The following is a 13,317-nucleotide window of genomic DNA, read 5'->3' as shown; positions in this document are numbered from 1 at the left end:
AATGAGCCCTCTCGTGACATTCTAGGACCACTCACTCGATACGATCACCCCTGGGAAAAAAACAAATAAAAACGCATCCGTGATCTGTCTTCTGGCAAAAAAAATGCGAAATTCCACATTTTTGTAGATAGGAGCTTGAAACTTCTACAATACGGTTCTCTAATACGCTGGGATAGACTAACTGACTTTTAATAATAACTGACTAAATAATACTGACTTTTAGGAGGTATTTCCCTCTATTTTCTAAAATGAGACAAATTTTCTCAGGCTCGTAACTTTTGATGGGTATAACTGATCTTAATGAAACTTATATATTTAAAATCAGCATTAAAATGAGATTCTTTTAATGTAATTATTGGTATCAAAATTTCATTTTTTAGAGTTTCGGTTACTATTGAGCCGGGTTTTTAACTGTTTACCTTGTTCGGCTGGTACACACCTAATGAAGTCCAAGAAAATCATCTTAACCAATTTTCAACACAACGGCTTGCTAGGAAAAGACTCAAAATATTTAGGTGCAGTCAAAAAACTCTTGAATGGATCAGACATATTACATGACAGGATGAGCATAGTGTACGTAGAGTTTAACTTCTGGCGATTAGTGTTCAATCAAATCTGGCACGTTTGAAAAAATACAGGGTTATTCTGAAACAGGTGGGAATGATGGAAAAAATATTGAAATCATTGTTTTCCATTGTTTGGCTGGTACACACCCAATGAAGTCCAAAAAATAATTTGAACCAATTTTTAACACAGCGGCTTGAAAGAAAAAGACTTTCAAAACAATTAAGTGCAGTCAAAAAATTCCTGATTGGATCAGACGGATCACATAACAGGATTAACACAGTGCACGTACAGTGGGGTACCACTGACAGTGGGGTACCACAGAGTAGTGTCCTTGGCCTCACCATGTTCAATATTTTCATAAACGATGCTCCTCTAGCGCTTAAAAGCAGGATGGCGCTATATGCCAAGGATTCCAAGGTAATTGGTCCAGCTAGCACTCTTGAGGATACTTCCTAACTTCAGACAGACCTTGATCTCCTTAGCATGTGGGCAAAACCTTGGCTACTCACTTTCAATGTGCCAAAATGCCATGTTTTATACTTTGGACACAAGAATATTAATACAACTTACTCTTTTTACGGTCATTCCCTTTCTCCAGTGTTGTAAGAACGTAACATAGGAGTAATTGTTGACGATCATCTCAAGTTTAGCAATCATGCAAAGAAGGCAGCAGCATCAGCTAGCTCATTACTAGGGCTCATAAAAAGAACAATTTCCTCCTGTTCTCCTAAATTTCTGAGCCTTTTGTATAAAGAAATTGTTCGGCCAAGGCTTTGAGACAGGTATGGTCCTTGCATCCCCTTTTTTCAAGAAAGATGTTAAATTTCTCGAAGATGTCCAGAGAAGAGCCACTAAGATGGTGAGTGAACTGCATGAACTCTCTCACCCTACAAGGCTATGCAAGTTTAAATTTCCAACTTTGGTTTTTAGAAGAAGACGAGGTAATGCCATTCTGGTTCATAAACTTATTAGTTCAAAGACACTTGCTGATCTCCTTCCTCTGGCGTCTCAGAACGCCCGTACACGGGGACATAAGTTGCAGTTATCGAGGCATTTCTACTCAAAGCGCTAACGCGCCCATTTTCTTACCAACCATGTTGTAAACCTCTGGAACAAATTACTGCCAGATACCGTTGCTTTTCAAACCACAAAAAGCTTTAAGAACCATCTCGACAACGAATGGTCAACACAAGATTGGAAGTTGCTGGAAGTCAGCAACATCAAACCACTAGTCAAGTGAACATATTCAACTATGTGTCATGTATTACCAAATTTGGAGCTTCTACAAGGAAAAATCCTTAGATTGCTCCAAGCTGCAATTTAAGGTAATTTAAAGTAATAACAAACTTTATGGTATTTGTTTATTTGTTTTAAATGTAAGATTTATTTTTATTGTTGGGCAATGCTGTATTACCTGAACAAGGAGGGGATTTTTAAAAAAGAAAATTGCTGTGTCAAAGGTTACTGTAAAGACATCTGGTATCATCAAGCAATATAAAGATTTTATAAGGTAAAAATTACACTTATCCTATGTCTGCTCTTGCCTGTTTGTTGCTTGCCTAATGTTATGTTAAGCCTAGGCTACTTTACAGTGAAGGCATAATTGTGCAAGAAGAAGAATACCACTAGATGGCTAATTTGACAGTGTGTAGCCTATTTATACAAATTTTTAAAATTGACAACCGGCATTATAAGCCTAGGAATCCAACTGGACTATGTTGAGCCCAATTCAACATAAGGAAACATGTTGATAAAACAGTTGTTACTCCATAATATAGAGAATAATCATAGCTAACACATTTTACAAGAGTAGGACATGACTTTTATCTTCACTTCTTTCCTTGTTTTTCCAGTTTTATAAAAAATTCATGAATTTCTTAGACCTTAGGCCTAGCCTATTTGCAAATTATATACCCCCAACCCCTTAATCTGCAAATATATACCCAGAATTGCATCCTGAATCTAAATGGCACATTTATTTTCTTCAAAAATGAACTTTATCCCCATATTAGCCATCGCCTATGGTTGATACCCTTCAAAAAGAAGGGGAACAGTCCCTGACTACTATGCTTAGGTGATTAATTTACATGGACATTTTTGGTATTGGTACATGATAAGTCTGAGTGAAGTTGTCACTATAACAGTCATGCTTAACTTGGCTTTTTTAGTGCTTTGGTTGCTTTATAGGGTGCTATAGAGCAATCACTCAACTTCCTACCCATGATCATTGACTTGTTTGGACATGCATTCTTGAGGTGCTTTTTGTAATTGCTAGACTTCTAGTACTCTAACTATCTTTTTGACAGTTTTTGTATTCCATGGAATTTGTGCTTCCATTTTGTGCTTTTATTAGCACTCTATTGTGCACTTCTAAGCAATCCTTTGCTTTTTGTAAAACCACCCTTGGAATCAAAATATCTTAAAATATATTTTCAGAAGTTTTGATGCTTTAGTAGCAAGACTGGTAATATTGTGCATTTTTAGTGCTTCTGGTGCTTTATTGGGCGCTATAGAGCAATTGCACAACTTCATACCAATCACCATTGGGTTCCCCATATTTTGCACTATATTTCCACTTTTTCCAGAGTTTTTTCAAAAAATATCATCAGTTTTGTGCCCTTTGCATACTTTTGAGCACTCAAATATATGCTTGGACAGAAAAACTAGAGCTGCTTCTTGTTATAGTCAAACTTCTAATACTCTAAACTATATTTTTACCAGTTTTTGTATTGCATGGAATAGGTGCTTCCATTTTGTGCTTTTTTTAGTGCTCTATTATGCGCTCCAGAGCAATCCTTTGCTTTTTATTTAGCCACCATTGGAATCTCCATATCTTAGAATGTATTGACAGAAGTGTTGATGCATCTGTAGAGATACTGGTAACCTCAAGTTTTTTTGTTGTTTTTTTAGCACTTCTGGTGCTCATATTGGTGCTTCTGAGCATCTGTTTGGCATGCTTCCCATCACCATTGGATTTCACATGCTTTAATCTATATCTCCACCAAATTTTGGTGCTTTTTTCAGTGCATGATTCTAGTTATATGTTACATCTAATGGTCCTGCTGCATGGCTAGTTTCACCACCCTTTATCAATAGAACTTAAGAGTGTATTCACTCTGACTCATGAGATTGTGGCTTGATTGGGGGAATTCCACTGGCTGATGACTCAATTGGCAAAGAAACAAAATCTTGATTTTATTTTGTTATGATGCTTATTAAAACCACTTTCTCTTCATCATGAAAAGGCCTGTCAGTTAGTTTTAGATACAAATAGTATGTCAATAAATTCTCTCCTTAGGTTCCATCTACAGTATTTTTTATATTGTGCTATTTTTAGTTATAAATTTTAGTAATAGATGGTCAATTCCTCTCTTGTTTTTTGAAACTGTTCTAACCCCAAATTAGTGTAAATCTTCATCAAACTCATAACTCTGAAGTTTTATTGGTCATTAGAACTCCAACTGTGAGGTCAGATTTTAGCCCTATATACACAGGTAGTAGGGTTTAGAACTCCCTGCCAAAGAATATAAGAGATTGTCACTCCATCAGGGTATTCAAAAGATTAATGAAAAGTCATTTGGGTTCATTTTTCTTCTTCTTCTTCTTTTTTTCTTTTATTCTTGTTTTTTATAAGTAACAATAGTAATATATATTTGCCAGTTCAATTGAGTGTAAATAATTAAAAAAAAGGTTTGATGTAACTATTTGCATTTTCTGTATTTCTTTTTGGTTATTTTTTTTTCCTCTCAGTGGTTTTTTCCCTTATCTTGTATTATGAATATTGATAGATATGATTATAATGTTTTTCCCTATGTTCACAGGCCATGGAACCTTTTGTGGGGATGTTAAAAGAGATGCATTTATTGATTATTTGATACTAATAAAGTTGAAGTTGCTTAAACCATTATAATCTATTCAGTGCCCCCCCCCCAATGTTTTTGGGTAAATTATTTGTTTGGTTAAAAAAAGACTAGCCTACAATAAAAAACTGCAATAAAACAATAAAAAACTGCAATAAAGAGAGCATGGAAATAGTGTCATGACATTTACCAAAGTCTGAATCTTGCTTGGTAAATGTAGTGCTTTTACTGACTTGTTTAGTGATTTTTCTTATCATATTCAAAATGGACATCATGCTATTTATTGATAAAAACAGTCAATAAAAATGACCATCCTGTCGGTAAAATTTCTTGCTCCCCCTACCCACCCCAAACATTTTGGCTAGTAATGACCCTGCTTGGTACTGCTAATAGAATTGGTCAAATACAATTGTCCATGACTTACTCCAGTGTCTTTCAGTTGGTCCAGCTTTTTAATTTCTGTTTGTCTTAAATTTTATCTGTGTTCTTTATTTTTGTTTAAAATTTTATGTTTAGTGCATTTAGAACTTGTAAGCCATTTTTGGGCCATTTAGGGTTTCCAACTACGTTTGTGATTTTAATGGATGTTAAGTGCTAATACCAGCAACCTTTTTCAAAAAAACTTGGTTGCTAGACACTTTTTAAAATGTTGGATGAAAATATGTGATATGTAGGGTTTATAGCCTACTCAAAATAAAGCTTGATTGGTAAATAGTAAAGTCTTCAATATCTCATCCTTGATTATAATCTCCAATGGATCCTTGTTAGAAATCTTCAATGGATTCTTTCCATAGTTCTCTGTTGTCTTTTGATAAGCATTAATGTATCACTGATGTTTTAATTGTTGTTTTAATCAAACAGTTTGTGGTAACAAACTGTAGTAAGGAGCGACCCAGCTCAATAGTAACCAAAACTTTAAAAAACAGAGTTTTTATTCCAATAGTTACAATAAAAGAATTGCATTTTAATGTTGATTTTAAATATATAAGTTTAGTCTTATCCATCAAAAGTTACAAGCCTGAGAAAATTTGCGTTATTTTAGAAAATAGGGGGAGCACCCCTTAAAAGTAATATAATCTTGACGAAAATCACACCATCAAAATCAGTGCATCAGACTCCTACAGTAGAAGTTTCAAGCTCCTATCTACAAAAATGTGGAATTCTGTATTTTTTGCCACAAGGCAGATTATGGATGCATGTTTATTTGTTTGTTTGTTCGTTTTTTTTGTTTTTTTCCAGGGATGATTGTATTGACCCAGTGGTCCTAGAATGTCGCGAGAGGGCTCATGTTAATAGAAATTAAAAGTTCTAGTGCCCTTTTTAAGTGACCAAAAAATGGAGGGCACTTAGACCCCCTCCCACGCTCATTTTTTCCCAAAGTCACCAGATCAAAATTGTGAGATAGCTATTTTATTCAGCATAGCCGAAAAACCTAATAAATTTGTCTTTGGGGACGACTTACACCCCCCACAGTACCTGTGGGAGGGGCTGCAAGTTACAAGCTTTTACCAGTACTTACATATAGTAGTAGTTATTGGTAAATGTACAGACGTTTTCAGGGGGATTTTTTTGTTGGGGGGGGAGGAGTTGATGGGAGGGGGCTATGTGGAGGAACTTTCCATGCAGGAATTTCTCATGGGGGAAGGGAATTTCCATGAAGGGGGTGCAGGATTTTCTAGCATTTAAAAAAAAGAAAAAATAAATATGAAAAAGTTTTTTCAACTAAAAGTAAGGAGCAGCATCAAAACTTAAAACGAACAGAAATTATTACGCATACGAGGGGTTCTTCTCCTCCTAACACTAAAATATTTTTAGTAAGTTTAACTATTTATTCTATGGCCTTTGTGATTCAGGGTTCGTTCCTAAGGAATTGGGACAAAATTAAAGAGCAAGGTATTGACAAGGGGGTGAACTCCCTCATATACGTAGTAAAAACATACGAATATAGAAGTTCATTATGTAAGTAAATTCGTAAGTTCGTATATTTTTACTAATAAAAACGTTCATAAAAAATAAAAGTTCTAGTTGCCCTTTTAAGTGACCAAAACATTGGAGGGTAACTAGGCCTCCTCCCCCGCTCCTTTTTTCTCAAAATTGCCCAATCAAAACTACAAGAAAGCCATTTAGCAAAAAAAAAGAATTAATGTGCAAATTTTGTTCTATTTATTCATGTGCGGAGAGCCAAAATCAAAACATGCATTAATTCAAAAACTTTCAGAAATTAAATAAAAAAACAATTTTTTTTTTAACTGAAAGTAAGGAGCGACGTTAAAACTTTAAATGAACAGAAATTACTTCGTATATGAAAAGGGCTGTTCCCTCCTCAATGTCCTACTCTTTAAGCTAAGGTTTTTTACTGTTTAAAAACATAGAGTTGAGAGAAAGAGTCAAACTTTAGCGTAAAGAGCGGGGCATTGAGGAGGGAACATCTCCTTTCATATACGGAGTAATTTCTGCTCATTTTCAGTTTTAATGTTGCTCCTTACTTTGAGTTAAATTTTTTTTTTATAATCTTGAGATTTTCAGTGAATACTGGCTGATTCGCCCTAAAAGAAAATCATGCTAGCTTTGGTGGTCAGGCAAAATTTTACCTGCATTACCTCGATGAGACTCTCATGGTATACACCTCTCGAAATTGAATCTTTGAATGAATGAATGAATGAACTTTATTACCCGTAAAAGTATAAAAAACACAAAGTACGGAGTATTATAAATAAAAAAAAAGAAAACGATAAACTGCAAGGAAAAAATTTCAAACTAACAAAAGACAACATGGACTAATTGACCAGTATCAATATGGAAAAAAAGGCTGCAGAGGGTCATAAACGTGAATAAAGTTGATAGTCTTTTTACATAAATCATCACTGGAAGACCAAATCCGAGAGGGCACATCTATTAAACCAAATCGAGCAATCATTTTTTGTTTCGGTGCCATCTAGGAAGCCGAAGGAGGAATTTGCAATATCTAAAATAAGCCGTACGTAGAGTATGTCGATCTTTGTTACGAAACAGATGAGCCATGCCTGATAAAAACAAAAACACAGGGGCGCAATAAGCGTTATAAATCATGCACAAACCATTGCGGTTGTAACGACTTTTACTTGGAGATATTTTTCCGTAAGCGAAGCGTAGGTTTTTCACGGCTTGATTCACTAGGAATAAACAAGTAGTGGAAAGTGTTGGACTGAAACACAGACCAAGCCAACTAACTAAAGAAGAACGTGTTAGAACTGCAGTCCCAGCAACGAATGGAGCCACCGCGTAAGGGCTATTAAAACAAATAAACTCGCATTTAGACGCACTAACTGACAGTCAAATCTTAGATAGTTCATTGGTTAATATAGTAAAATTTAGAAAGCAATCCACTGCGAGTCAGGGCAACAAGAAGAACGTCATCTGCATATGCAATAGAAGACAAACCAATATTACCGTGAAAAACAGAACTTCTAAGGGGACGCAGGCACGATGCAATCACACATTTAAATATACTAGGAGACAATACGGCACCTTGCTGAACTCTCTTATTAATTTTTACCGGGCCAGATATTTGGCCATTCCAGGTAACTTGAATTTTAGACTTTGAATACCCAGAAGACAATAATAGAGCCTGAGAGTGCACAATATTGTCGAAAGCTCCAGAAATATCAATAGTAAGACAGTATAAAGACATTTAGTTTTTACGGCATCTTTCATGAGTTGGCTTAAAACATGATGTGCATGGGAGCAACCGAAACTTTTCCGAAAACCAAATTGAAAAGGCGTAAAATCACAATTCGACTCAATTTCTGGTAGTAACAAATGTTCAAGCAACTTACTTAAAAAACACGATACTGTAATGGGACGATAATTTACACATGACGTGGGGTCCTTGCCTTGCTTTTGATTAGACGTTACACGGCCACAAAGGAAACTATCAGGAACAAGCGACTGTGCTAAGCAAGACTGGAAAAATATTTTGTAGATGGTTAAGTAGAGCAGGACAATCATAGGCAAAAATCGGTAAGAAAGGCCGTCACCATCAAGGCTATTTGAACGCTTAATTTTTCTCAAAGCCCGGTGAATTTCAGATATTGCTACAGGCTGGACCTAAGCCTGCAGGAGACGGTATGGTAAAAGCGGTTTAAGCACCTTATGATAATAAGACTGAATAAAACTATTAAATACACTGAACACACGCTTATAATGATCAACAAAATTCGCTAGGTGGAGACAAGATAGGGTAGATGAGAAACATTTCTCACTATTAATAACCTTATTCCATGAGGCCTTATCGGTGGGGCCTGGCCATGCATTCAAGCGTGCTCTCTTCAAACTGGCCTTATATTCAAGTTTACACTTTCGTTTCACAGAGAAAACAGCTCTGGACGATGGTCGGTCACATGATATCCACATACGTAGCCAAAATTTGGCCTTTTGCTTAGCACATTTTACTTCAGGATCAACGTTCCAATTAGGCTTTTTTGTACCAACCCGAACTTTATCCACAGGCACTGCAGCTTTGGAAGCTGATTTAAGGCAATGGACGATTTGATAATAATAGCAATTTAGGTCAACTCCACTTGAAGGCGAGGAAACTGAAGTTTGCAGCAGGTGATATGGCACTTTTATGGTCGACAGTAAAGCAGTTAGCATAGCAAGGTATAGTGGGACATTAGGACGATCCCAGTTCAACTTCATATGCTTCTTCGGCTGAGCCGAAAGTGTTTTGTCAGATAGCTCACAGGACACACAGAACAGCTAAGAATAAGGTGATCGTCATAAATCTTCTCTTCGTCCACCCTGACAATCGATGATATTAAGCTGGAACTGTAAGAGATCACGTGATCCAGGTTCAATTTTGGACAGCCTTTGTTATGAATATACGTGAATGGGAGGCTCTTAGCTGCGACGTGATATATGCTAGGAAGTGATTCTAGCAAGAGGATTGACCTATTAAAGGTACCAAGAATGTCACAGTTAAGATCACCAGCTAAAACCCAATTTAGGTCTTTCAAACGTAGACATTCGAGTAGAGACTTTAAACTGGAGCAACATTAGTGAAAGATGTGAACGGTGCTATCGAACGTTGATCGTAAGGTAAGTAAACGTTTATAAAGGCGGTACTGTCACATTGAATCGCTAAGATGTTATCATCACAATGAATCACAGACATATTTGAGTGTGCATGTATTTTAGTAAAGCACATTGCTAAGCAAAATTGTGTCTTGAGCCATTGGAAAGGTCATAAAATGGCTCATATCAGGTGGGCTTGAGGTTAGTTAGGTATAGATATTTTTGTTTAGTTGCTCTAAATAGTAATATTTTCTGGAAGATCGATATTCAGTTTGTTGGTTCAGATCTTTGTGGTTCCGATATAACTTTCTGTTATTTTCTCTTGTCAAGACTGTTTTTCGGGCTAGTTTTGGTCAGCAGTTTTTAATTTTTGGGGTATTTAATCTGAGCGTCCTAAGTAGTTCAAGGTGCTCCCTTATCTACTTGAGAGCTCAAGAGTTTACCAAGTGATATTAAAAAACATGGATTATATGTTCAAAAACAGGCTAATGCTAGAAGGTTCTCCAGTTTTGATCCTTATATATATATGTGTATATATATTCTAGGTTCTGTTATATCAAAATGGTCGACGGAGGTGTTTTGGACAGGTCGGAAGTTCTAAGCCTAATCGTCCGTGTAGCGATTGCTGGACTAGGTTCCTATCTCACCATACGTTATCTCGGAAAATTTTTAGATCCTTCATATGCCGAAACAGAAAAAGCAAGGAAACAGGTAAGCTCTTATTATCCCTCTCCATTGCCTTGATTTATCTGTATTATTAGTCTTATTTGCGATAAAGAATTGAAAAGCAATGCTCGTCCCAGAGTCAGTGAAACTTTTAAAATTATTATTTCTTGAGAAAATATAAGTGAAAGATTATACTTCTTGTGCTGATTCACAATAGTTAAATCTTATTTTATGCTTTATAATGACAATAACGGAAACCAGGGCTCTTCCCCTCGTCCGAAAGTAAAAAAAAAATGTTTACCGTGTTGACTAAGGTTTTTTCCTTCTGGACCCAAACGTGAAAAGACAAAAGATGCATAGATAAACAGTTGGACTATGTCATTGAAATATAATAATGAGTCGGCCGGATGAGAACCATGGCAAATTGAACAAGTATCTTCATAGTCAGTTTCTGAAGCTTTAATTGCTGAAAATTGTTGCCTGCTAACGAACTTTGCGATGTCCTTAAAATTATTGTTTAGAAGAAGAAGAAGAAGTTTATTATTATTCAATACAAAATACAATTCAAGATTGAATTACAATACACTTATTCTCCCCCGAAAGGCTCCATGGCCAGGGATACAAGGGGGTTGAGATACAAGGGGGGTATTATAGTGAATAGCTTTGACTATGTAATTCCTATCAAATCCTTTTTCTGGAGCCTATTGAACAAAGAGTATAATATTGGAAGCCACAATTGTAGCAGTGCTCAATTATGGCTCTGGAATCTAGGAGCTTCCAAAGGCTGAGGAAGATTTATTAAATGTTTTCCATGGGAATTTGCCACAGGATAGTTTTAGGTACTCGTCTGATTCAACGTACATCAAACAGTGGGTCGTAGGTGAAATTTCTTGGGCTATATTGAAATTTGGTTTAACTAGGGCTATAATGAAAGAAAGTTTAACATGGGTAGGCCATGATTTGTTGGTGTATGATGACATATTGACGAAGATTGTGCTTTTTGGTCATCCATTTGGGGCCAAACAAAAGTAGGTCGTCCCTGAATAGGGAGGGAATATGGTAAAAGTAAACGAAATTTGAACTACCTGGGAGTTTGAACTCCGTAAGGAATGAAGCTTAGACTAGATTGCAGTTTAGGAGGAGCATAACCATCTGTGTTGGTCTGTGATGTCAAACCTGGTGTGTTGGTCCGGGTGTCCCAGTCTGTAATTTTTCTTTGAGGTTCCTGGTCGTCATTTATATTCCCTCTGTGTCGGTCGTCATTTGTGTCCCGGTCTGTAATTTATCTTTGAGTGTTTTTTCTTTTTAGTTTTTTTTTAGTTTTTTACATTTTTTCAGTTTTTTTTCTTCTTTATTTTTCAGCGTCACTATGAAGTACATATCGCCGAACCTTTGTTTTTTAACTTAAATCTGGTAGGCATTGATGACCTTATCCAAGTCAAAATCCCAAACCCAATCATCATCGCTATCACTTTTAGTTTTGATATGTTTTGACTCTCGCTTTCCAGGTGGATTTTCATCTAACTGCGCGGTTTTGCGTTCTTTAGTCGCAAGCCTGTTTTCTTGCTGTTCTTGTGATTCCTCGGCACGCTTTCTTTTCTTACTTTCTCTATCAGCTGCAAGCCTGTTTTCTTGCTGTTCTTGTGATTCCTCGGCACGCTTTCTTTTCTTACTTTCTCTATCAGCAGCAAGTTTTTCAGCATAGACTCTTTGAGCAGCTTCCTCGGCTGTTGCCATTGTAGGTTCTTCAGTCATTTTACAATTAAACATTTTTCCGTGAACGCATGTCTTAAATACCATTAATGACGTCACCGTCATAGCAAAAATGACGACATTCATGACGTCAGTCGACACAGAAACATGACGTCACCTGACAGACAGACACACAGACAGACAACTTATTTTTATATATATACTAGCTGTTGGGGTGGCGCTTCGCGCCACCCCAACACCTAGTTGGTGGGGGCGCTTCGCGCCCCCCCCAGGCCCCCCGCGCGCGTAAGTCGTTACGCGCCATATTAGTTACGCGCCATTGTAGTTGTGTCCCTATGTCCCACCTGTGAATATAGATATATATATATATATATATATATATGTGTTTTTAACTACGTAAAACTTGCGAATATACAACATTCTTTGCTGTCCCATTGTCTGTGCATATAAATAGATTGTCAGGTTTACCGACTCTTGAACATGCAACATATAATGGTCCATGGGAAAACAATCCGTATTCAGATCTATACCTCATGATTCTAATGATTGCCCTTGAGCTTTGTTGATGGTGATTGCTAATCGACCATTCCCTGAGTCGCCATCGTCATTTATATATCCCCCTGTGCACCCCGGCGTCCCCTTTGTAGTTATGTCCCTGTGTCCCGGTCGTCATTTATATTCCCTGTGTCCCGGTCGTCATTTGTGTCCCGGTGTTCCAGTCTGTGATTTCTCTTTGAGTGTCCCGGGCGTCATTTATATTCCTTGTGTCCCGGTGTCCCGGTCGTCATTTATATCCCCCTGTGCCCCCCGGCGTCCCCATTGTAGTTGTGTCCCTGTGTCCCGGTCGTCATTTATATTCCCTGTGTCCCGGTCGTCATTTGTATCCCGGTGTCCCGGTCTGTATATACATTCGTTTTTTAGTTTTGTTTTTCTCCTTTATTTTTTTCCTTTTTTCTTTTTTTTCTTTTTTAGTTTATTTAGATTTTTAGATTTTTTAGTTTTTTTATTAGTTTTTAGTTTTTTTGTAGTTTTTACCATTTTTTTAGTTTTTTTAGTTTTTTTTTTACTTATGTCCTGGTCGTCATTTATACTCCCTGTGTCCCGGTCGTCATTTGTGTCTCGGTGCTTTGTTGATTGCTAATTTATATTATATTTATATTTATATTTTTTATATTTATTAATATTTTTTTAGTTTTCTTTTTCTCTTATTTTTCAGTTTTTTCCTTTTTTTAGTTTTTTCTTTTTTAGTTTTTAGTTTTTTTTTGTTTTTTACCTTTTTTTAGTTTTTTTAGTTTTTTTAGTTTTTTAGCTTTTTTAGTTTTTTTATTAGTTTTTAGTTTTTTTTTAGTTTTTGCCTTTTTTTAGTTTTTTCAGTTTTTTTTAGTTTTTAGTTTTTTACCTTTTTTTAGTTTTTTTTAGTTTTTTAGCTTTTTTAGTTTTTTTTCTTTTTAGTTTTTTT

At 36.2% G+C, this 13,317-nt stretch overlaps 1 protein-coding gene across 4 annotated transcripts in view; it reads left to right on the top strand.

Moving 5' to 3' along the window:
• Nucleotides 1-13,317, top strand: part of LOC136042084 (outer mitochondrial transmembrane helix translocase-like) — a 58,908-nt gene that overhangs the window by 6,111 nt on the left and 39,480 nt on the right. For 2 of the 4 annotated variants that reach the window (XM_065726984.1, XM_065726981.1), the window contains exon 2: nt 10,025-10,190. In XM_065726984.1, the coding sequence (XP_065583056.1) occupies nt 10,041-10,190 (150 nt within the window). In that variant the 5' untranslated portion in view covers nt 10,025-10,040. Of the gene's footprint in view, nt 1-1,784; nt 1,903-1,941; nt 2,078-10,024; nt 10,191-13,317 lie in introns of those variants that run through there. The other 2 variants (XM_065726983.1, XM_065726982.1) reach the window with 2 other exon arrangements.

The sequence above is a fragment of the Artemia franciscana genome, unplaced genomic scaffold (assembly GCF_032884065.1).
Source record: "Artemia franciscana unplaced genomic scaffold, ASM3288406v1 PGA_scaffold_62, whole genome shotgun sequence".
NCBI classification, from domain to species: domain Eukaryota; kingdom Metazoa; phylum Arthropoda; class Branchiopoda; order Anostraca; family Artemiidae; genus Artemia; species Artemia franciscana.
The sequence above is the reverse complement of the archived record's forward strand: the minus strand, read 5'-3'. Positions and strand labels throughout refer to the sequence as shown.